At 39.2% G+C, this 25,782-nt stretch overlaps 1 protein-coding gene across 1 annotated transcript in view; it reads left to right on the forward strand.

Moving 5' to 3' along the window:
* DPYD (dihydropyrimidine dehydrogenase) overlaps nt 1–25,782 on the forward strand; it is a gene marked incomplete at its 5' end in the record, with an annotated part of 351,370 nt that overhangs the window by 196,395 nt on the left and 129,193 nt on the right. Inside the window, one exon of the mRNA XM_084266073.1 lies at nt 19,237–19,401. Coding sequence (XP_084122199.1) covers nt 19,237–19,401 — 165 coding nt within the window. The remainder of the gene's footprint in view (nt 1–19,236; nt 19,402–25,782) is intronic.

The raw sequence follows: 25,782 nt of genomic DNA on the forward strand, positions 1-25,782 counted from the left end.
CGTAAAACAGAAAAGGTATAATTCATTGATTCAAGTCAGAAACCATACAAGGAGGCCCTCTGTACCTGATTTTCTTTCAAATGAAGTGTATTTTAAATTTACATTTGACAGTTACATGCATGTTTTTCCACATCCATCTGCACATGTGCAATACCAAACCAATTCCTTTTTTTCCTGACTTTTTAAAGGATTATTCCTTAAAAATATCAGAGAAACTGTTCTTTTTGTCTCTGGCAGCACATTCAGGAACAAAGCTCACTTCACCAGCCAACAGCAGGAACCAAAAGCATATGGTGCAACCATTGCACTTGCTTTCATTTTGTATTATGGGGCAGCAAACGGATATGTTGCTAATGCATTTTATTCTCTGAAGACAGAGAAAGGAGTTCAGAGGATAATTGTTACCTTATTACGTCCTTCAAAAGGAATTTCTGGCACATGCTGTTATGATTTATGATTTAATAAATCACACAAACATAGAAAAAATGTTTCTGGCAATTCACATGGTATAGTAAATGTATGTACGTGTACAGCCCCATTGCAGCATTAAAATCTGTAAAAACCAAAAATTGTATGGCAATAATGCTGCTGTTAAACAGCATCAATTATCAGCTTCTTTGAGAAATGGTGAGGTTTTAAAATGTAGTAATATCTTGGTAGGCAGTTGTAGCTTATCATTTATCTGTGGACTCAGTCAAAAATGGAAATGTTTCTGGGACAACACAAAGGCCCTGAAAGCATTCTTCCCCAAAGCATCCTCAGTGTCCATTTTCAAACCTCAGGCTTAAACAATAGAGTCAGAGGAGCCTGTCATGGTCACGTTGGGGGTGTTACGCTCCGGTTTATCGCCTGCGCTGGTTCTCTCGCTCTGCAGTTTAGGAGGTTTCCTGTTTGCCACCCTTTTATTTAATGTGTACACCAAGCCATAGAGAAGGTTTTGTAAAGTGACATTGATTGAAGTGTTTTCAATATGTCGAAACTCAGCTTTATAACTCTCGGCTGATTTAGCTTGAGTAGTTGATTGCATTATTCAGTGTTTGTGGGAGACTGGGGCATGGTTGAGAGCATGCTGAGCAAAAGTCAATCCAGACAAGATAGGAGTAATGCTGGGATCGTTAGAGGAAACACCCAGAGGCTAGGGCAAAGAATTATCAGTCCTTCGTCTGAGGGATGCAGTTCCATTCCAGGCTGTAGCTGCAACGGCAGATAAGAGCCAGGAGCCTACACCCCTTTTATTTTCCAAATGCAGACCTTGCTGAGAGTATCTGTGCTTTATATTTCAGGATTAACCTACTGCCAATGCATCCTGTATGGGGCTGCATCTTAAATCTATCCAGGTATTGTCAGTGGTGAAAAACGTGGCGGTTTGAATGCCATGAAGTGCCTCTTTGGGGCATCAGAAACACACCCAGCCCGTAGCGGCTGTTTTGGGTGCACTGGGATGGAGGGCAAGTTGATGCTGGCAATTCATATGAGCGCTGTTGCATATGCTTGGAGCTCTTGCCCTGGGGTGATCTGTAACAGCCTGCATCTTGAAACTCCAGCACAAACTTAAAGAGCTTGTTTTTCCTCCTTAACTTAGCAAGACTTGAGGAAAGGGTGAATATTGGCTTCCTAGTTGATACTAGGTTTTTTATTATTCTGTTTAAGTTTACTTGCTGCCAAGAGCAGTGTTTTTGGAAGGTCAGTTGATTGCTGCTGTTGTGTAGGAGGTGTGTTTTAAAGACTGCCAGGAGTACCTGGAATAGGTGGTTTCACATGAAGGTACTACAGATCTCAAACACATAAATAAACAAAATCTTATTTTCCTATATTCTGGGTAGATTTAAACTCAGATGAATTTCTCTGCTTATATTTATGGACTTTTTTCCTTTGATAGCCAGAAAAGTTTTGTGCCTTTAGGAAAAGCAGAATATTGGAGTCCATTTCCAAATTTTTGGAGTATGCATTTTTGAGTGTGTCAGTTTTATAATGGCTTTGTTTTTGTCATTTCTTATTCCAGGCTAAAAATCTGCATTTATCTTGGGCTAAAATTGAGCAAATCTATCAGCCAGAAAATTCATGAAGGAATGTTGTGATTTTTTTTTTTTCTAGAAACAGAAAGTTTAACCTTGAAATGCAAACTTAATCTTCACTTTACAATAAGGCTGTATGTATCCAAATGGATAGGCTTTTTTTTCACTTGAGCAACTTTACCCTCATAATATCATTACATCTTCTTTTCCATTCTAACCCTACAGTTGGAGAAGACTCTAAATGTAGATGAAAGAGCTAGAATATATTTGAGAGTAAAATATACTTGTTTCTTACTCCCCTCTCCAAGTACTGAACGTGATGCTTAGCTACCATAGCAGAAATGGTCTTGGCGTGTGTTGGGAGTTGTGTACCTGTAGCTACACAAGTTCTGTCATGTGATGCATATTTTTGGGTGTTTTTTTTTGCTTATTGCATTCCTCCCTTAATGTGATTCAAGAAATTAGAGCTGGAGTGCAAGGATTTAGTGAGGCTTGGATTACCAAAAGACAACAGGTTCCACACGAAGAGCCTGATGGCAGTCAAGCTCTGTGAAGAATCTGTCTGATGGGCAATTTCGTGCAGAGGAGAGAGCCTTGCATCTGTGTCAGACATACTCCATGTGTAGCTTGCTTCATTTCTCATTGCCACTGGCCTCTTCCCTATGTGCTGACCCTTCTTTCAAGAAGTTTTTTGTTGGCCAGTCATTCCTGCTCTTAAATGAGCTTTTATCACAGGCAGTGGACCATCCGTACCTGCTTGGTTTTTGCAGGACATGCTGGATAGCTTCCCATTTCTGATGTAGGTATTGGAACACAACATCCCCAATATTCCAGCTTTTCTATCTATGAAAGAAGAGTTCACAGTGTGCTAGCTGGCATTCAAAAGCATGACATTAGTGCCTGTTTCAAAATAATGCAACTTAATAGCATAATTGAGCATGTAGTGTTTGCATTCAGCATCATGTTTACAGTGAAGTGTCTTGATATAGCTAAGCTCTCATGGACAGAAACGTTAAGTGCAACAAAGAACAACGGGGTTTTTTGAAGTCATGGAGAGTTGTTTATTTTAAGAGATCTTATGTAAACGTAACTGGGGGAGGGAAAGCAAACCCACATTTCTAGCCAATCCATGCTTGCACACATGTATCTCTCCTGGCTGGAACTTTCCCCTTTGGTGCCATTAGCATTTTCATTTCAAAAAACGACAGTCTGCAGTGGAAGCAGTAAAAATGTTCAACCTGTGGTTTAAATTATTGATTTTTTTGAATATTGAAGCTGTATTTCAAATGGGTTTTGTTCGAGTTACTTCTGGGTAGAGGGCTCCAGAGGTAATTTGATATCTAAAAGCCTGTGTATTTCAAAGCCATTTCAGTCTTTTGAGTTCCTTCAGCTGATCAGCTGATTGGGTAAAATACCTTATTGTCTTCTGAATTGCAGGCAATAGATAAACTGCAGCTCAAGGTTAGCACATGGACTAGCATACAATGCTCTTGGTGATTTATTATGTGTACTCAGTGTCCAATCAACTGACAAAAATAGCTCATTTATTTTTAATGCAGTAACTTATCTTCACTTAAAAAAAAAGAAAAAAAATCTGTTGAGATGCTGGTATTCAAAATTTAGATGGGGGAACTCTGTTATCTGTATTGCTAGGTACCGATGTGTAATTAAAATTAGGTGAGTTCATGGTATAGAATCCAGTACGTGTAAATAAGAAGTAGATGCATATATTTCCATAAACAGATTGTGTTATGTTACTACAGAACAGAATGGCTGCAGAGAGAGAGAAGTCACTTTTAAAGAATAGCAGCACTCCTATTTATGTTCCAGTACTGTCACAAAGGGCTGGGTTGTTGGTGGTTGTTCACATCCTTCTATTCGCAGGGGGTGGTGGATGCACAGGGGCAGGGAGTGGAAGTTAAAGTGGTAGTACTTCACTACAGCTCAGGTCTGGCAGTGAAGCCATAGTGGAATGCATAACTGTGAAAATGAAATTAATTGCAGGAATGGGCCCGGTTAAGAAGTGTTATTACCACTGGTGACACTAAATATCATAGAATAATGGGATGATTCAGATTTAAAACAGACAGGTTTTTTTCCCTTAAGGAAGCTGTGGGTTAAAGAATGTTCCACTAGAGTATGAATATATGTGCAAATTCAAAGTTATACAACTTATTTTGCAAATATGCATACATAGATAGATACAGGTTTATGTAAAATTCAACTATATGAAGGTAAGTCATGAAAAGATGTGGGGCATAAAGCAAGCTCTTTATAATGCCTGATTGGTTTCCTTCCTTCAATAACTCTAGATTCTGTGATTGCAGTTTAAGAATTTGTCAAAAATTTGTTGATATTCTTGAGATACTGTAGTTTGGTGGTTTGGATTGTAGTTGTCAAAATATCATTCAGATACCTGGGGGATCAAGTTTCTGCTGTATCAGAGTGTGTGTAAAATAGTCTTATGCTTGCTGTTCCTACACATGCAGCTGAGAAGGCTGCCCTGCTCTGTACTGGCTGTGCAAACCAGTGTTAGCCAGGGGAAGGTTGTCAAAGATAAGCGGAGATGTAAAAACCCAGATTCCTCTGCAGTCCATACCTGCCTGTATACCTTCTTGTTTGCACATTAAGATAAGTGAGCATTGACTATACTGTATAGATTAATCTCTGTACCTGGGGATGTGGTTTTGGGCTGAGGAGATCAGTAATTTGTGGCTGTAGGGACAACTCCCGATCACTGTGCTACAGAGCTCTGCTTGCTCCTGATGCAAACTTGCTTTTGTTGCTTTTGGCATGAGTCTGCTGGTGTGATCTGGCATGTGTCAGGTATATCCTGTTCCTCAGTGAGGCTTTGCAGTGAGCTGTGCTTTAACTCTGCAGTTCTGTGATAGGAAAAAGGATGGTAAGACATGCCCTGAGTCCAATTTATCCTATTTGTTCCTAATCAAGGATTTCTTGTGGGGCAAATAAGCCCTATCTCTCTGTATACAACTTTGTGCATGACTCTTTACGTTTAGCATCAGAAGGCTTTTGAATCCTTGTCCCTGTTTTAAATCAATATTCTACTGGAATAAACAAAGACCCTGCAGGTCAGGCTGCCCTCTCTACCGGAGGACAGATTTATTCCTAGTATTCCCCTTTTGAGCATGTATAAGATGTCCCAGACCACTCTGGCGTTAATAGTGCAAGAGAGCTTGCCACAGCCATCATATACTTTCTTACACCCCTGTGGCAGCAGGAGTTGGAACATTTACCACAGATTCCCCAAATGAAACCCTAACTCAACCATTGTCTCTGACATCCACCTTCCTGATGATTTCAAGGGGAACAGACTTCATGTCAACCCTATCTACGTGTGCCTCCTAGATCCTCAGATGAACATATTTACTTGACTGACAGACCTGAGCAACGGCTCCAAAGAATGCTGGGGTTTGGGACCTATTATACGTTTAATGAGAAAGAACATGGCCAGCTCAGAATATGGGTTTTTTTTTCTCAGTGGTAAACAGGAGAATTGCCTTGCTAGGAATTTCCATATCTCATGGCTACTTTCAGTTCTTAGAAGAATATTTTAATGAAATTTGGGGGTTTTTTTTGCTTTATTAAATTTGTGCTTTATGTCCCACAGGGGTGATTTTTAAAAGCCAATAGATGCCTCATTTTTCTTCAGCATTAAAAAAAACCAGCAATGATTAACCTATGTGATGAAAACTTCAGGTGAACCCAGAGGAAAACAAGACTTGAGACTGGGGCCTCTGTGTCTGTCACATGCAGAGGGAAATCAGAGCTTGTCCTTTGGCATAAAAATTCTATGTACTCTTCAGCACTTCTCTACATGGATTCCTGTCTGTCAGAGGACTTAAAACATGTGCAAACACTGAATGTTTATTTATTAAGAGCTCAGTCTGGAAAACTTGAATCAGCCCAGTGGGCTGGAAATCTCCACTCTGAGGCTCTCAAGAGGAAAAAGTCATCTCTCTCTATGTTATGGAGCCTATGTGTGGTGCATCTTGTGATGACTGATGGATGAACACACAGTGCTCTTGGAGTCTGATGGCAGATCCAAATGTACTGGCTATACCCTTCCTGAGTGCAGCCCACCCAGGATCTGCATTCCCAAAGAGCCTCCCTGAAATGTACACATGGTGCCCCAAGTTCAGTCACAGCTGTACTATGTCCTCTGCTAGCAGAGATCATTCTGGTAGCCAGGGGGTCCAGAAAAAACTGTTAGTCATTACAAAAATGCTAACTAAGTCAGGATGATGGTTTAATTTGGAGTGAAAGGTTTGAGATTCTTACAAGTTGATTCATAGGAAAGTAATTTTGAAAGAGTTTTGTCTAATATTTGGTTTTGTTATTTAGTTTAAATCTATTCTGGTACTGCTTTAACTACTTTCATGTCTATGAAAATAAAATCTAACAGTTTGCATACAATATTCTTATGTGTATCCCCATATTGGTAGCCAATAGCAAAAGAAAAATACTAGTTTATTTCATGGATTTTAAAATAGATGAAGCCTCTAGCAAAAATCAAAATCTATTTTAAAGATCCTATCTAAAATTTAGTGCTGAATTAAAATAGTTTTAAATCTCTGTGGTGGTTTAGTTCTGTCTGGAAGCCAGACGCCCACCAAAGTCAGTCTATTACTCCCCTTCTTAGTTGGACAGGGGAGAAAATATATATTAAGAGGCTCAGGAGTCGAAATACGACAGGGAGAGATCACCCTGTCGTCCACGGCACGGGCAAAACAGACTCAACACAGAGTGAAGAAGCAAAACTATCTAATTTATTACACTACGCTACAAAGAACAGTGAAACCAGAGTTGGGAGCGCGATCAGATCTTAAAAGTTTCCCCTCACCACTCCTTTCTTAGCAGACTTTAGTCAGGATTTTGCTCCCTTCTTCCCCCTGCTCGCAGCACAGGGGGGCAGGGACTGGGAGAAAACGGGCTTCTCGGTTACTTCTTCATGAGCTGTTTTCCTTTTCCAGATCTTAAAACACCTCTGACCTCTCCCCAGCTCTCTTCTTAGCAGACTTCACTCTAGCCATGATTTCACTCCCTTCTTCCCCCCGATCGCAGCACAGTGGGGCAGGGGCTGGGAGATGGGGGCTTCGGGCAGTCCCTTGCAAGTTGGTTTCCTTCTCGATCTGGACAGGGTGGGGGCATTCATTCCACACCCTCCCCCTGCTGCACCGTGGGGTCTCACCCACAGGAGACAGTCCTCCATGAACCTCTCCAATGTGAGTCCTTTCCCTGAGAGCTTTATCTCTTTCTCACAGTGTCTCTCAGTCCCAGTCCTCCACGGGATTCCAAGCCTCCCCCAGCAAACCTGTTCTGGTGCAAATCTCTCTCTCATCTCTGTATCTCTGTTTCTCCTCATGGCTGCAAGTGCTGTCAGGGGCTTGTTCCAACATGGGGTCACAGCATCTCCTCTATGTCTCCACCTGCTCCATCCAGCATGGAGCCCCTCCAGGGGCTGCAGGTGGGGTCTGGGCCTTTTCCATGGGTTTCTCCAGGGGCTTCAGGGGCATCTTTCTCTCCGGCACCTGGGCCGCCTCCTCCCCGCCTGTTCCCGGCCTTGGTGTCTGCACAGCTCGTTACACCTTCTCGCTCCTTCTCCGGTGGCAAAATGCAGCTGCTGCTGGGTTGTTTTCTCCTCTATGTGACTCTCAGAGGTGCCATGACTATCTCTCGGCCTTGAGTTGCCTGAAGTTTACACTTTGGGGCTGGCAGAAAACTGTAACTGCTGCTTACAGAAACCGTCTCGAACAGCACAGCCTCGCAAAGCTGCAACAATCTCTTACAATATGTTGAAGTGCTGAGTTAACATTCATAAGGGCTGATATTTTCATGGCTTTTTTCCCCCCACAATTGTTATCCAGATCTATGTGTAATCAGGTTCTGAGAGTGTTTGGGGCTCAGCCTGTAATCCCTGCTCCTGCAAAAGGCCCTTTGGCTTCAATCGGACTTCTGCGTAGGGAAGGATAAAAGGGGTATGTTCAAAACAAAGTTAACATTTAAAAGCTCAGGTTATCAACATGGACGGGTAGGTTATCATTGGAATGTAAAACAAAACATTCTCCTAGATATACTGAAACCCTTCCACCTTCCCTGTACCCCTTTATCTAGGACTTGCAATTGTTTAGTGTCACCTGGAGAACTGATGCTTTGAAAATGATAGTGTTTGTTATTTCGATACCTCCCCAAATAGAATCAGTATAATTTCCTTGCATTTCTCACCCCTAAATGTTAATTACACAAATCATAATCAATGTTCATACTATTTAAGTGTTCTTAATCCTAATGGAAAAAGAAAGTGCTGCAGGTCGGTACAAAGATGTACCTCAATATTTGCAATTCATCCCCAGCAGAAATGTAAATACGTGCTTCGAGGAAGTAATGTGATTCTCCTCCTAATTACTTGATACAGCAATAAGAATATTTTGGACTATACATAAATTTAAATATAACTTCAGTGTTCCATAACTTTCCAACGTTGATATGTTGTGCAAGAATTTTAGCAACCCTTTGAATGGGGTTGCAGCTAAAAAGGTTTTTCCTCTTGATTATTGAAAAAATAATTTTTCTCCCCTTAAAGGGAAGCATCTATTCTTCCTTCCTCCTAGGAGAATATAATAGTCTTGATTTACTTATAGCAATCTGGAGGAAAATATTTAATGATGATTCACAATTTACTAATGGAGTTTTACAAAACAGCCTCTAGGAACAGCTAGAAAAACATTGATTATATGGCTTTCCTATGAGAAAACTGTAATTAAAATTATACCACAGATTCTATCAGGACATGTTAATATTTAATTAGGCAATAAGTGAGCTTGGTACAGGTGTCCAGAGTTGTTGACAGGAGCTTTGTTAATCCATATAGTATTGTCTCTTAAATAAATAGTTACCTCCTTGCTTTTTACAAGCGTGAATTAGCACGCTAATGCTTAATTAGCAGACATTAGAATTCCAGTGTTAGAGATTTTGGGGGGTTTTGTTTAATTTCAGTGTCTTACATTGAGTGCAAAATCCTAGATGTTCTGTGCCTTAAAGAACCCATTTTCTCATGGTTTACTGTGTCTGTCAGGGCTTTTGTTGGAACTGTGAGACTGCCTGCAATGCTCTTCCATTTTTTATCTACGCATCCTCATTCTGTGGCATTTTGTGTCTTGGCTTTTAGTTCATTCCTTTAGGAACTTGTCACTACTGATTTTGCCCCACTGCCATCTTACAGGATTTTGCTTAGCAATTACAAAACCATATTAGAGAAGAAAACCAATGAGTTGTCTCTAATGATGATATTTGAAAGTGTGTGTTAATTTAACCTCCTCTTAAAGTACAAGAAGAGAATCCATTTGTATTCTCCTTGTAAGCATAACTCCTTTAGCAACTCTCCCAGTGTTGATGCTGCAAAGGTATCACGTAATTCTTCCTTCTCTTTCCTGGGTCTTCTTAATTGTGGGGGTTGGTTTGGTTTTTGTTGGGTCTTATGTGTGTTGATTCTTGCCTATTTTTCTTAGGCTCATGCTTTCCAAACTGTGGATTCCTTCCCATTTCACAGACCTTTCAATAGTACTGTTTTAGAATGAAAGCTTTAGAATTGCTGCTCCTTTATTTGGTTGGTTAAGTACATTTCACAACAAATTTGGATCGCTGATTTGACGATGATATTCCCTGAAAGCTCAAAGTGGACTAATATTTTTAGATGTCTGTACAAGTATTAATCTCTTAAGGCAAGCTAAGATGTTATGATCTAAAGCCACTGGAGTCCCCAGGGTAAGTATTATAAACTGGACTAGTATATTTTATTTATTATGCTTGATTTTCCACATTTGTGAATATACACAGGTCCTTAAAAGCCATGCCTCAGAATTTTTGCTTTAGGATATAGATCAAAAGCTGCAGGTTGTGAAGATATTTACTCCTATTTTATTCCATTCTCTTGCCCTCATATCATTAGCGTTGCAGCATTTTGCTTGCAGCAGAGTAATAGAATCCAGTCCCATCATGTTGATCACTTGTGAGCATCTGCTCTGGATTATTATCCAAAAAAGTCTTGTAAATATTTTAGAGAACAGAAGCGAGTTAGGGTTTAGTTTTTTCAGTTAAAGCTTCTCAGGTACTTCACCCAAGCTACACAAATAATGCTTTGGTGACATAAAAATATAACTTGCAGGAGAGTAAAACTAAGATTAAAAATATCCTACAACCAAAGCCTGAGAAATCTGCTGATTAGCTTCAGATTTCTTTCTCACACAAGTCTGGGATGTTTAAATGTGACTTTCTGTTCTTGGGGCCTCTCACTGAACATGAATTAAAGTTTTGAGACAATTATTGAATATTTTTCTTATCAACCCTTCATCGATTAGGTAATTTAATATATCAGAACTGCAAGATGTTAAGAATTGTACACTGCAGAAACAGATCCAAAAGTGAATGTTTGAATACAGATATAACTTTCTCTCAAGAGCTATAAGTCTACTTTCTTCTCTGGGTATAGTTTCTGACCACAATGCAGTCTGACAGCAGAAATTTAATCATGTCCTACTGCTTACACCTTTATCAGAAAACTGATAAAATGTGTTCTCACAGTGAACATTAGCAAGAAATTTTTCAAATGTCCTTCAGGTTTTTTTTTCCTTTCTCTTCTCTCCCTCCCTCGCTTCCCTGTCTCTCCCAGAGAAACTGATATAAAGCTGATGAGAATTTGGATTTGCTTTGAAAGCATCTTTTGTTCAAAGACTAATTTTAACCTTGTGATAAAGATTGCTTTTTGTATTCTGTTGAATGTGATATCTAGTAATTGTTTGTCAAGGCAAAGTGCTGTAGGACATAATACAATTTAAAAATGGTCTTTTGTAATTACAGTACAAATGTCTTTACATTCTAATTTCTAGGAAACAAAGCAAATATGTCAAAAATAAGGAAAAATATGAAGTGTTGGTTTTATTTTAAAGCATTATGGATTTGTATTATGAAAACTTAAAAAAAATCCACCCCAACCTGCTGAAGCGAATATAATTGTAAACAAAGATCTAAACTTCATTTTATTATAAAATATATCTCAACTAGAAAATAAGTATTTGTACATTTGGCATAAACACTATATCAAATCTTCCAGGGTTTTTTTTTTTTTCTCATAAATTTTGTTGCTTCTGTTTTGTATTTTAATGTCTGGATTTATTACTTTAGGGAGACTTAGTTTATAAAGTTAGGACTTCAGGTCAAACCATCATGTATGAGTTAATAACTGGGGCACTGCTGTTAAGGGCAGGAGATCATTTTTACTTGACTTGCAGTGGGGGTGCGATTATGCCAATATTATTCTAAGGTAAAGAGAGTAATTTATTTTTTTTTAATACTCTAGTGAGATTATCTAAAGAAGGTTGAGATTTTTCTATCTTAATCATAAATTATTGATAGTGATGCCCTGAAAATTGCATTGGGAAGAAAGGTGGAGTGCTAAGCAAGGAGCAATGATAAAAGCTTGGGTACAAGTTAAGTTCAGTGTCTGTAAATTTTGAAGTTACTCACGTGTTCTCATAGTTAAAGTACTGAGACAGTATAGAAAAGCATCAAATACTTGGTAACTAATCCTCTAACTTGTCATTTGTCTTGCACACAATATGAGTGCTTCAGCAGTTTTTCTCCAGAATCCTGACACGTTGCTTTTTCACTTAACGGGGCTGCAGTCTTCTGAGCTAAACTATTGATTTGGAAAGCTGGCTTGCTTGCTGGAGCTGCGGTGTTAAATCGGTTTAATAAACACAAATGGGATAGTTTAATGTTGTAAAAACATTTATGAGGTAACAGTCTATTTATTTTTTTTTAAATAGTTTGCATAACTCAGCTTATTCAGCCTAGAAATACAGTAGCATATTAAGGAAGATTTACAAGCACTGTTTATACACTCGACCTTTGGGATATAATACGTGCACAGATTTGGGTACTATCATCTTTGCAAACACATGACAAATGGCCATCAGAAGACAGTTAAGAATATTTCTGAAAGTATCGTTTTTTGCTCTATAGCATGCCAGATCTTGTACATAAAAGCTGAAGAAGTGCAATTTGTAAGTAACAGCAAGGATCTTTTTCAAGATCTGTTTTGTACTAGTGGAGAGATCAGAACACCCATGCTTTAAATTGCCAGTGTGAACAATCCTGGGAGCCTGAGGAAATACTAGATTTTTTTTAAGTTCAGTTCTTATTTTGGTGAGAAAACTTGAAAAACAAGTATTTTATGGCATTTTATCATTGTATGCTATCTGTCTTCAAGAGAAGGAAAGCAGTGAAGAGGAATGAGAGGGTTAGGTCTCAACTTCATTCATAAAAGCAATGAAAAAAGGAGGTGTCTTTATGGTACTAAATTTCTCATATCTGGTAGTGGAGAGATTAGTGCAGTTTCTGCATGGGGGATGTTCTGAGATAAGTTTCTCTGTCACGGTGGTTTCAGCTTTTAACAAATGCTTCTGTACTTACTGAGGGAAAGAGAAGGAGAGAGTAAGGAAGTGACTTTCCTGAGGTTTTGTGCTCCTATGGGAAGAATAAAGTCTGGCCAATTCCCTCACTAAAACAGAATGCTAAATGCATACAGCTGGCGGCATTGTGTGCACCATAACAGCGGCTTGTGTGCTGGAAGGTGCCGGTGGCGACATCAGACCTCCTTGGGCAGAGATCGTAAACCAGTTTTCTTGCCTTGTTCCATGAGGCAGTAAGTCTTGCTAGATGTTGTAAAAATCCTACTCTAGCAGATAGCATCTTCGTGGGAATTAATTGTTAGTCTGCACGGTTGGACGGGATGGGATGGTTTTGTGCTTGTAGAGTTCTTTGCTGTAGATTTAGCTTTGTATTCAAAGGGGCTTGACGAGCTCAGTTGAAAAAAACCTCTGAGCTTGGGGAAATTCAGGAAAGCAAATTGGGGCTCTAGGCCTCAGAAGAGGAACCCTATGGAGATGACACATCTCAGCTCTAATGGGGAGAGAAGGTGAGGAACAACTCCGAAGGGATGTATAGGAACAGTGCTGCGTGAAGCGGTATTGTTGCTTCAGGTTTCACTTGCCTTTTGTGGATGGTTACAACTCCAGAAGGGGTGATACTAGACACAGTCTGGCTAGACAGCTGAGTCACAGAAGAGGCAAATCATCACAAGACCTTGAGTGAGAGTTGGCAGGGAATTATGAGGACATAAGTCTGTGATGCCGTTCATATCTATGAGGGTGTGCAAACAGCAGTGAGCCAGATTTCCAGAATGCTCTAACTACTGTGATATTAGGCAGAAAAGGGCGACGTCGCCTTCTCCATATTTTTACATAGGTGCAAGTGTACATCAAGTTCTACTGTAATTAGCAGAAACTGTAGAGAAAACTGAATCTTAATGTTGGGGGGGTTGATTAAAGCATTTAGAAAATAAGCTCTAAAACCATCTCAAACATACTGGATTTTGAAATCTTTGCAGCCTTTTCAGTATGTGTTTGAAAATCTGGAGAGAATGAGTACATTGCAATTTGGTGCATACCTGCATTTTTCAGCTACAGTATTTTGTTGCTCAAGTAAAGGAGATGGTTTACTGAATATAGTAAAGGCAAAACCTGCGTTTGGGCTTTTTTTACTTTGCAGTCTATTGTCTACTAACTTTAAGTGTGTTGTTTTGAGACACTTGACTGAAGTGTCTTTAATAAGATATTTATTCTTCACAAAGAGGCCAGTGCAGCTGCCTTGGTGTTTTTATTGACATTTAATAAGTAGTAACACCAGGAATGTAGAGATGCATACTCTGCTTGGCAAGTATAATGCCCACCCTCCCTAGAAGAATGAAAGGTCTAATAGCTTTTAACTTTGTAAAAAGTAGTAATCTGCTCATTGTATTAAATCTTTTTCTCATATTACTGAAAAGAAATGGACAAAAGTCACTAATTCCTATCTGCTTTCATAAGTTAAAGATGAGAAAAGCTTAATTTGGAGTATGCAGTGACTTGCAGTGACTTTCATTGACTTTGGGGGCTGATACTGCAAGGCAAGCTTCGGTTTCTCATAGAAGCCTCTTAGAGTGAAAAAACTGCTCTATGTGTAATTAAATGTAATTTGGAAATCCAGAAATCTTATTCAAAACTTCTGCAACTGTCTGTGCTACGGATATTTATATTGCAAAACACCTGTAGGGTCTAGGTGAATTCTAGCACACCAGGTTAATGTATCAATTAAAGGTACAGTTAATTCATCTTCTTTCCATATCCCAAACATTCCCTATGTCTTCTCTTAAGCAACTTTATTATTTCAAGTGTTTGTTGCAATATTGTTAGCTGTAATATTTTGGGAAAGGTGAGTAAAAAGAATGCTTCAAGTTCTGTAAATCCATCAGAGCTTTCATATAAAATATCATATTGGTTTATCCTTTTAGTTCTTTTTATTATATTTTTCTAATATGACTACATTAATCACATAGGCTTGAGGCTATGGTGTACCTTTTGGGACACTCTTTTTACATCTTCCTGCACCTGACCTCTTTACATAACATTTTTCTTCAAACCTTTTTTTTTTCTTTTAGTTTCTAGGAGACATGATTATGAAATAAAAATGTGAACCCAGTTAATGAAGAGCTGCCTTCTTGATTCTCCTAAAACAATAATTCTAAGAGAGAGGTGAATGGCTTGATTAATTTCTACGGGTCATTAACTTCCACGCCTACAGATGACAACGTTAATATTCACAAAGTGAATTATTTCTCTGCTGATTAGTTTAGGAGAAACACAAAATGAATGTGCTTATCGCATGATCTAACACTGACCTGGACACCCCTTTGGGTCCCTTAAAATTCAAAATGTCCCTGCTGCCCAAATGTGAAGGTCTCTTTCCCTCTCCCCTCTTAAACACCATGGTTGTCTTTCTACAGTACAAAAAATGGGTGACAGCTCTTAACTGCAAATGTGGGCTGTGTGAAGCAAAACAACTTTTAGAGTGAACAGTAAGGCACGGGCTGATGAATTGATTTGCACCTTTATTTAAATTTAACTGGCTAAAAAGTGCTGAGTGTTTGGACTTTAAGATGTTGTCTCAAACCTCCCAGCCCATTAGACTTAAGTAGTTTAGAATTCAATGATCTGATTGCAGAGCTCAGAGATTATTAGAGCAAATGGGGCCTGATCAATGCCTTGGGTCTTTTTTTTTTTGTCTTGGTGTGTTAATTAATTAATCAACAGGAACAGAAATATATGCATAATGCAAATTAACTCAGTCTCAAGTTACCAAAATACCAGGTTTGTTCATAAGCAGAAGAGGGGAATCCAAAAGCAGCAGGATGTTGGTGCTTTTATCTGTGTGGCACCACTGTCTTGAGGTGATGTCCAGAGCTAGGCATATTTGAGGAACTGATATTTCTGTTTCTGCTGTGCTCTCCTGGGGAAATGAATCAGCTTTTGAGACAAAAAGAACAAATTTGGAAACTGAAATATTTATGTTTCACAGTTGGCCCTTGATTCCATTTGTTGTCACTGTTTCTCTTCATTTGCATTAACTTTCCAAACCCAGGACACTCCCCCAGCTGCTTTGCTGTAATCTAATACTCAATAGTTTCCCTAATCCCCAGGTCTACGTTAATTTGCAAGATTTGCACACATTTTCTATGGACCATTCTGTTTACTTTTGCCAGTGATTTTTTTGGCCAGACCAACTCATCAGTCAGGATATTTTGCTGTAGCAGCCAGCTTCTAGTAAATCAAATAAGTTTTCAGGTTCAAACCTTGAAGTGATTCCTGTCAGGCTTCTTGGTCCTGTTCCATTGTGGCTTTTTATGCATTCAACAATCATTTTTTTTAACAATAAAAGGGTTGTTTGCATAGTTGAGTTAAAAGGAACATCTGGGGTTTCAGAGAAGAAAAGGAATGATGAGTGCCAGCATTTCACTGGACAATTCCTATGCAACAAGGAAAATCAGGATTCAATTAAATCTCCAGAAGATGGTCTGTCACAAACCTCGTGGCTATTTCAGCTGCTGACCTTACCTGCTGTTTTGGTGACAGCAGTAACAATTGGGCAGCCACCAGAATTACCCATCTTGGTGCGAGGTCCTATGATACCATGTAAAATTCACTCCTAAGAACAAAGAATGTGAAGTAGGCCAAGATCAGCCAATAGATCCTTTGCCTAACCCCTCTCCCTGTTTAGCTTTCATAGATGTGTCAGGACACCAAGGAGGAAGATGATGGTAAGGCAGGTTCTGTGTAAGTATTTCACACTCATCTCAAGGAGACAATTTTCATTTCTGTCACTTCTGTGATTTTTTTCTGTATGTACATAGACAGATTCCTTGAATCATCACATGAGTTATAAATTCCATTTTGTTTCCATGAACTGTGAGTCTCCTTGTGTCTGGGGCTGTCATGTGCTAACAAGAGACAGGAGAGGTGCCAGCGTGTCAGTCATTACAGACTCTCTCCATCTAGCTTACTCTGTCTGAGCTAGGAGAGGCAAGTGAGGAATGGGATATTAAATAAGGACAGTGTATCCCTCTCGGGAGGAACCAAGAGAGAGCAGCCAGGTGGTAATGTTTGGATTTCAAAGCTGGGAAGGATTTTTGGAAGCAGAAGCAGCTTGGTCAGGAAAGATAAAGTGATGCACAGACACAGTGGAAGGGTCCTATGATACAGAGACAGTGAGGAGGCAGTGAAAGCTGCCGTTCGAAGGAGCAGCTGTTTGCTGGCGGGGGACAGAAGGGGAAGGTCCCTGAGAACCAAAGGGGATCTCACAAAACCTCAAGGAAAATTCAAGACTGAGGAAACGCAGGCAGAGAGAAGTGTGTGTGTTTATTGTTTCACATGGCTCTGTATACCTCTTGTGTTCATTAATGTGAAGAGTGGCAGCTTTTGAGAGCATTTGCAAAGCCTGTGCAGTACCTGATTTAACTTCATGGGATTCCAGACAGATAAATTGTCACTTAGATGTTGCTATGACTGAGCTCTGGGAAAGAGTGAGTTGGGAGTCACAGGGATTTGGCAGCAGTTGTAGGGTCTAAGCGGGGGGCTCTGGTCTTAGAAGAGAAAAGAGATTGTCTGGAGACCCAGGGAGGATACAAAACTTTGAGAGTATTTTTGCAGGGAAGCAGGGAAGCAGACTGAGGCTTTGTGAGTAGCCTGCAAAAGGAACAATCTAGGCTATAGCATCTCAGTCTTCCAATTCTTACCTGTAGTAAAATGAGAGACTGAAAGAACAACAAAACATGCACATAGTAAGATAACAACAAACAGTACTGTAGGTGGCTCCAAGCATTGTCTGGCATACACACGTACACAAGCCAGCCACAAAATGGAAATCAGACCATGTGTGTCTTACCATAATTTGCACCGAACCCAAAAATAATAATTCTGACAACAGACAGGCTGTTAGCTCAGGCTTAGTGCCATACCACCCTAGCTGTGTAGCTCTGGCTGCTTTGGAGCATGGGAGGAGGAAGCTCATGATCACTTGCAGCGTGGTCATAGTAACTCCTATGTGTTAGCAAATGGCCGTGTGCACCCTGTGCTTGCAGGAGCAAGGTCAGATTGCCAGCATTTAAGCCAATGGCTTTGCATGTTTTCTCACGCTGGATGATGTGTTGGCACTGGTGTGTGTTTATGAATAGCTTTCTGGGATAAAGTCAATGCACAAGCTCCCCTGAAGCAGTTTAAAAGGAGTGAAACGCTCCAGAGGATAACACGGAGCAAACTGATGTAAATACCTCTTCTGCATAGAAATTTATCTGGGGAGTGTGGGGAGTGTACTTTGTTGTTTCATTTTTGTTTGCATGAATTCAGAAAGTGTTCTGAATTATTTTTTTCCTGAAAATATAACTTACCTGTTGAGAGAGAGGTGCAGCTCTTTTGATGAAGGGAAAATATTATATTAGGAAAATTAGGGATTATTGTGATGTCCATGTTCCAGACTTAGGCCTGAAAATATTTGTATGATTTCTACATATGTAAATGGATGTATAATTATTGGTATAAAACACTAGTGCATATTTACTGTATGATAAATAATTCAACTTTATAAGCAGATGAAGATTTTCTCAAATTTACATACAATGTGAAGAAAAGTCCCTTTATCCTCTGTAACTGCAGCATTTGGCAGATTCAGGAATAAATAATCTTTTGTGGCAAGGGTATGCCTTATCAAACATATGCAGATCAGTGCTAATTAATGCTAATTAAGGTTTCCTGTCTATCTAGTTGGAAAAACGTCCAAATGTTATGAAATCCAGTTAGTATGCCTATTACCCTAATTGTTTTATATGGGATGGTTCTTAATTAAAATATGTAAATTGACCTTAATTGCTATATACTAATGGAGGTTCATGTTATCTCACTAAAAATGACAAGATGGTGAGGAGGGGTACTTAAACAAATAATTCTGATACATTTGTAAATAAATGACCTTTACTCAAAATTATTTTTAATTGGAAATTGGCAAAAGGAACATTTTGCCATCTATGTTTCCCTTTAGTTTTAAATAATGTCAGAATTTACAGTTCTTTGTTAATATAGATACGGTGACATTGCAGCTTAATTAAGACTACTAAACAAATCAACATTTTGTGTGTTTACTGTATGTTTCAAAATACTTTGCTAACCTCATGACGACCTTCAGAAATGTCATTCTTTGCAATATTGATCTCGATTTTCCCTATTTTTTGGTTTTATTTGTTGATTTGGGTCTCAGTCGTATAATTTAATTTGTGAAGTGCAGTACACTGGCACACTTTTGGGCCCGTGACCCTGACTTTCCACTGGGGAGGCTGGTGGCCAGCATCTCTCTGCACTTCACCTGTAAGTGTAGGACATGGGCTTTGGTCTACTTCAGGGGACATTGAGGGGGGCCTACACGACTGAGGCCTACACGGCTGAGGCCTACACAGGTTTTAACACAGTCTTGTATGCCCTCTACCCAACACAAAAGCATTGTCTAAATAATGTTTTGTATGGCAGTCCCATACTGGCATTTTCCCAGTAGTTACTGTGCTGTTTCACACACAGAGCAGAGATTTTTTTCACTCTGATCTAGAGAAACTAATCAGAGAATCTGCTAATTCAGAGAAGTGGTCTATAATTGTGGTTTTTACTCATACTACCAGTATATTCTTAAAGGACCTGATACCTTTAAGTTTATATGATGTCACAGACATAATTGATATGTGTATGCTTCACTTTGCAGAAGGAATCTGAAAGCTTTCACTGTTTTTCAGGACATTGTGACGAATGTTTCTCCGAGGATCGTGCGTGGAATTACTTCAGGTCCTATGTACGGCCCAGGCCAAGGCTCTTTCCTAAACATTGAACTCATCAGCGAGAAAACAGCAGCATATTGGTGTAGAAGTATTGCCGAACTGAAGGCTGACTTCCCAAAACACGTAAGTACCTCTCAGTCATAATGATTCAATATACCTGTTGAGAATCTCCAGTTTATAGATCTGTGAAAACTCATCTATCTAATATTTATTAAATAAAATGCCAATTACTTTATTGAGCTAGGAGTATGTTATTAAAAATGGTATTAAAACCCAGAAAAACCCATCCAAATAATCTTCACGACAGAAAATTCTATGGAGAGAATCCTGCAGAGAACAGTCACGATTTTTTACTTAGGTTGATGTTTACATTCAGCTAGATAATATCAAGGGAAAGAGTTGATCCCAATGTGGAGGCTTGTGAGTTTGGCTGTGAACAATTTTGTATTTAAGATCATGTTTAAAGAGGTAGCCTATAATAATAATTTTTGTTGTGAATTGAATTTGATTATAAAATGAATCTTTGCTCTTTTCATTCATAATCCAAATACAAAAGATAATTCTAACCTCTAATATTTCTATAAGCAGTTGGCCGCTTCAGGAGAAAAAGCCCACAATGCTGACTTAAAGTTAACGCACCACAAGGATAGAGTTTTGTTAGAGCCTTGCTGGCTATGGGGAATATCTGTCTAGAAAGTCATAATCAAAGTTGGGAGCAATGACACCAGCTAGCTGGCATAAATGATTTTCAGCTACTGTGTTCTAGTGAATAAGAACAACGAGGTGGAAAGTAAAATTCACCTCAATCATTATCTCAAATGGATAGAGCTTGAAATCCCAGACCCTACATATCTTCTGTCTTAAAGTTATTACCTCCATGGTTCAGCTTTGAACAAAGTAAGTGAATGTTCCTGAATGTATTATGGTGTGAGGACAATCACTTGGTTCTTTTTCTTATTTTTTCTTATTTCTGGAATTTAAATGTACCCAATTGGCATGTACAAAAATATTTAAGCACATTGTATGTGTGTTGTATATAAAAATTAAGTGCTGCGTGTTTAATATCCTACTTCATTATGAATGGGCTGTGTGTCTTTTTATGAGGTTTGCTTCACTTTTTTTCCTGGACTTTATAATAGTGAAAACATGACCCAAACATAATGTTGTAATTCTCTGACTTTGATTTTTAATGTTCCTTGTCATAGTTCTTGGTACTGAATGCAGACAGACTGCTGGCCATTTCTGCTGTGAGAAGGGTCTCCCATTGTCACCTTCACCAAAAATGTATTGCTGCATTTTGTGCTGGAGACCAAACCATGCACTTCTGTGAGGAAAAAGCACTAGGAACAATTTCAAAATTAATTTTCTGAGACCTAGACTCTTGTGGGGGATGAAGTCCCATTCTTCCATAGTTTCCAGGGCGAGCGTCTTCTGATCATCTCTCACTCTGTGAGCTACTACTTTGTGAATACGGTTCCTGCACGTTGGCTGTGGCTGCTGCTGCAGCATCTTTGAGATAGGTGACACCTGTGTGGACATGGGGGAAGCAGCATCCAGCAGACTTTGGCTTTGCTCAGAGGGACTTTTAAAACATGCCCATGAACTCAGCCAAGAACTGTCACAATTACAATGGCAAATTTCTTGCTAACTGAAAACAGATTTTTGTTCACTGAGGAGAACTCTCTTGGTGCTTATTTTGAAAATATCCCATATAATTAAAGCTTGCAGATTTTTTCCTCCCCTTGAATTCCTGTTCGCTCCTCCAGAAAGGCTTTTTAAACCTGGTGGTTTTACAGGGGCAGGGGGTGGTATTTAAACGAAAAAGTTCTGAGAACTGTTTGGGTGAACTTAATTAGCAAGCAAAGGATGACATTTGCTGCTCAAATGAAAGCCAGAGATGAGGACACAAGTGAGTACAGGAAAAAGCATACTCTTGCTACTGTTAAAAACAAATCAAAATTGATACAGAATTACTTTTGCTATATAATACAAGTAATCTAAGGTAAGATATATCTTACAGATGACAAGGATATGAGCAAAAGAGATACCTCACTAGAAGATGATCTCAAAACAGCATACTACCCACGTGCCTTTAGGAAAAAGCAAAAAGAGAGTTAAACTCCCCCAACAAAGTCTAGGATATAAACTAAACTTGCAAGAGGTTGCACAAAAGAGGGCCACCAGGCCCAGCTCAGTAGAGAATCTCATGTAACTGTGAAATGTTGCCTCTATAGATCAGGGACTAGCATCTTCATTGTGCTGTCTTCATCCCTATAGTGCGTGGCCTCCTCCTTTGTCTCTTCTGACTCCCAATTCTGGCTGGTGGCTTGCAATTATCTCTGACTGGCAGTCTTTCCCAGTCTTCTCTCTGTTAGCTTCTCCTTTTGACCCTGAATCCGCTTCAAGTGGACTAGGGCAAAAGCTGCCACCGTCAGAAACTTGCTTCAGTGGCACCAGCAGTGCCTGAAATATGTGCAAGGCTCTAAGCAGGAGAAGGCAGGAAGAGGATGTATCTGGATTTCATAGGTCTGCTTGGGAAGTCTCATCAAAAGCTTTACTGTTTCAATTTTAATCAAGTTAATTTAATATCAGTATTACTGTTTGGGTTTGTTTTTTTTCTCCAGAAAACACACATACTAAAAGAAATTAGATGTTATACACAGTGCAGGCCCAAGATGATTTAGAGGTTTTTTTGGGTTGGTTTTGTTGGTTTTTTTTTTAGATTAGGTACTTCTCAAAATTATCCAATTAGAAAGGGATTATTTACCTTCTGGTGCTTCAGTCATCTCAGTAAGGTATTAGTTCAGCAACTTAGCTGAGATCATTTAAAACATATGGTATTCAACATTGGTTATTGTTAAATTTTCAAATGATGCAGTTTTAAAAATGCTGTATCCACTGCTTTCCTACATACTGAGGAAATAACCTTTCAGAGAGCTGTGAAAGCAAGAAGAAAATGGGTCTGTTTGTATTTGTCTGTTCTCTTCACTTTCACAGATATTGTAGTTTTACTTATTTATATTGTCCTGTCTTCATGATATCCAAACATCTTCCTTACATGGCTAACTAAAGGGGTGGGGAGGTCATGAGAGTCTATTAAGTATTTACATTTTTCTGTCTTGTGGCCACACATAGCATCTGATACCACAGGATTTATCGTTCTGTGAAATTATTAACTAGGAGGAAATGGAAATTTCTTCATTATTCAGTAATGCAGACCGAGAACCTGACAGCGAGAAAAGATGGAACAATTATTTTATTAATTTCATAGTCTTAAATGTAATATTAAAACATCTCTTCTGAATCAGTATAAAGCTGACACCTTATTTGCAAATTTTGCTTCCCTACTCCCCAGAAAAAAGGTTGTTTGTAAAATGCTACATTAAGACTCAAGAAAGAAAATGAAAGAAAAATACCGTCAGAATTTTCAGATTGAAATTTAACTGGTCCTTGTTTGAGAGGAATGATGACTGAAACCTCAACCATAGTCTGCTAGTCTGTTCTCTTTACTCCCAGCTATAGAGGGGTGTTTAGGACCAAGGCCAACAAAAGCTGTTCCCGTGTAATACAAATATTATCTCAACACTATAATGAGAAATAGAAAAACTCTCCCTTTGTTAGGCCTGCTTAGACTGGTCTGAAATGGCAGAGGGGAGATTTGAAGGTGGGGAGGCAATGAGTGGCTGGGTGGGGGCTCAGCTGCTGGCTGGCATCAACCCACCACAGATGGAAAGTGCATGAAGTTGTCAGTAAGGCTGGACTGTAATTTCGACATGCAATATTTGCAGTGCTTTAGGTGATGGGAGAAGAGATCTAACACTAATGCCATGTTTCCTTACTTCCACGTTCTATTAACTGAGGTGATACCTGATTGTGTGGTATATCGGTGTACTTCCCAGTCAGAAAGTGGCTGAAAAAAATGGCAGTTGATGGTATATATTCAAGAAACTACTTTAAGAAATATTAATTTGGCCAGGTAGAATTCACCTAATAATGTGATTAGGAATGAAAACTATGCAGGGAAAAAAAAAAAACCTTAACTTTTACTTTGGTGAAAGTGTAATGAGTAGGAAGTGGCTGAGAAACTTGGAAAGGAAATTATGAAACCTTGCAGGAGAACTTCCTGCTGAAGTTTCTACTCAGATATTTGACATGAGCTACAATATGGCCAGTGCCTGTGCTGAGAGCTGTGAATGCTGGCGGTGGCAGTACGTCTCCGCACGCTGGTACCACAAGGGGCTGTGTGCACAGTGAGGCTGGCAGCTGTGAGAATTGGTGTTGGTGACTGAGGTGTTATGAACGTTTGCTGATTCTTCCGATAATAGTTGAAAATAGTACGAGGTTTAGATGAATGATCATAAACGGAATGCTTTAGAAGCTTTTCTGCTTGCCTAGACTCGATCAAAATAAACTGCAGGAGGAGGGAATGATTCTTTTTATGCTTGTACGAGTTAAAACAAAGGTAAAACATTTTGAAGTTAATATTAAGCTTATTTTGTATTATGCTTATGAAATGGAATGAGCGATCAGAGGAAGAGAAAGAAGACGGGGCGGATTTGGAAAACATCCTATAAGATAGTTTGTGACCACACTAGTGTGAAAGGAAACCATGTGCAAAATACATCTTACACCAGGGTCATCGATAATGAAGAATGAAAAAGTCTGTTTAATGATTGTACAAGAAGACGAAGAAAAATAATATATGAACTTTGCTTGGCTAATCACAAAAATGAATATGAAACTTTGCTTGGCTAATCACAAAAATTAATAGATAACTGGAAAATAAATTGCTTTGTTTATTAAAGAGTATAAATACTTGGATCCTACCTCTCTACAGCGCGGAGTGGTGAGACTTAGGTCTCCTCCCGCCCAGCACTGTTTCTTTCTCTCTGAATAAACTGCTGCTAACCACACTCCCAGCGTGAGTGTCTCGTTTGTCGTTAACATGAGGGAATAGGATGTGTTGGGGGTAGCACTTTGTTCATCAGAAAAGGCATACAAACCGATGCAGTTCCTTTGTCAAAAACTTTGCTTACCACAGCTCAGCCTTTTCATGTCGGTTGGGAAGTCATCTACTTACACAGATGTCTATTTGTCCAGTCTCATAAGCATGTCTATATACTTTACTCTGCCTAGTAGCTGGCCAAATATTTTAAGGTTTCATATTGCCCTGGAACCTCTTTAAGCATCTGCACTGAAGAGAACAAGGTTGAGGAGAGCAAGGTTTGGAAGCAGTAAAACACTTCTCTACGCAAAAATGTGGACTGAGGTTTTAGTAAGGTGGTGATGGACACAGTTGCCAGGTAGTCTTTCTCTACCCTCCCAAAACTGTATTTGGTGCACCGTAGATGATAAAAAAATAAGCAATTTTATGAATAACCCCAATAAGCAAATTAGTTTGTGTCTGAGCATGTGCAGGAGGTCACACCAGTACAGATACAGCGCTTTGAGAGGACAATTAATGAAACAAAACAGATTGCAGGGGAAATGTCATTCCCTACCGGGCTAAGAGGAGTCCACCGCAGACAGGCAGGTGTCTGAGAAATTTGTACTGCAAGAAGGAAATGGGATTTTGGAAGGAGATGCCAAATTGAATATTTTTCAATATTGCTGTATTAATACACTGAAGTCTTAAAAGTAACTTTTTGGCCTCCTGACTGAACACAAATGAGTTTGGGCTGCTGTATGACTCTAAGGAATGTATCAGATTGTCAGCTCTGACACTGACTCTGTGATTCGGGTATCAGTGTCGTGATGTGTTGAATTGAGAAACCTCTCCTGCTAGAAACATTAAGTACTTTTGGACCCCAAAACTAAGCTGAAAACTCTTGTCATCTTAATGTTTGTTCTGCTGCTTGCAGAACGTTGCTGACAGTCTCTGACAGTTACTCAGCAGACAGCAGCTTTTCAAGGATGGAACTGTTAAAGATGTATTTTTGTTCAACATTTTGTTCAGAATGTCCCAGGAGCACCTGTCAGGAGTAGCCGTGCTAGAGAGCATGTGAGAACAGCTCGCTGGATCTCAGGCTGATAACTGACTTGCAGAGCAGGGGGGACTTTTGGGGGGTTATGTTTTTTAATCTCCTGAAATGGTGCAATTAGTTTTTAATTTTTGCATCTTTTTTCACCACAGAGGCATGAAAAGGGCAGCCAGTTTTGTTTGGTTTTGGTGTTCAGGGTTGTTTTTTTTATGTCTTTTGGTGGGTTGGGTTTGGGTTTGGGGTTTTTTTTTATTTTTATTTAGGCAACAAAACCATATTTTAATTCTGCTCCGTGATGACAGAAATGAGGGGTTGTAGAGCAAGTAAAATATAATTGAACAGGAATAGGGGAGTGCATTGCTCCTGTGAATAACTTTTGGTGCAGAAAAATGCTATGTTCAGAAAGATTTACTGAATTTATAAGATTAATAGAAATAGATTTACAATAGGACTGTTGTTATTTGGATGGTTTACATGGAAAGGTTTGATTAGCATGCCAAAATGATCCCTGAAGTGGGGTCCT

Source organism: Gallinula chloropus (assembly GCF_964237585.1).
Source record: "Gallinula chloropus genome assembly, chromosome: 6".
Taxonomy (NCBI): Eukaryota; Metazoa; Chordata; class Aves; order Gruiformes; family Rallidae; genus Gallinula; species Gallinula chloropus.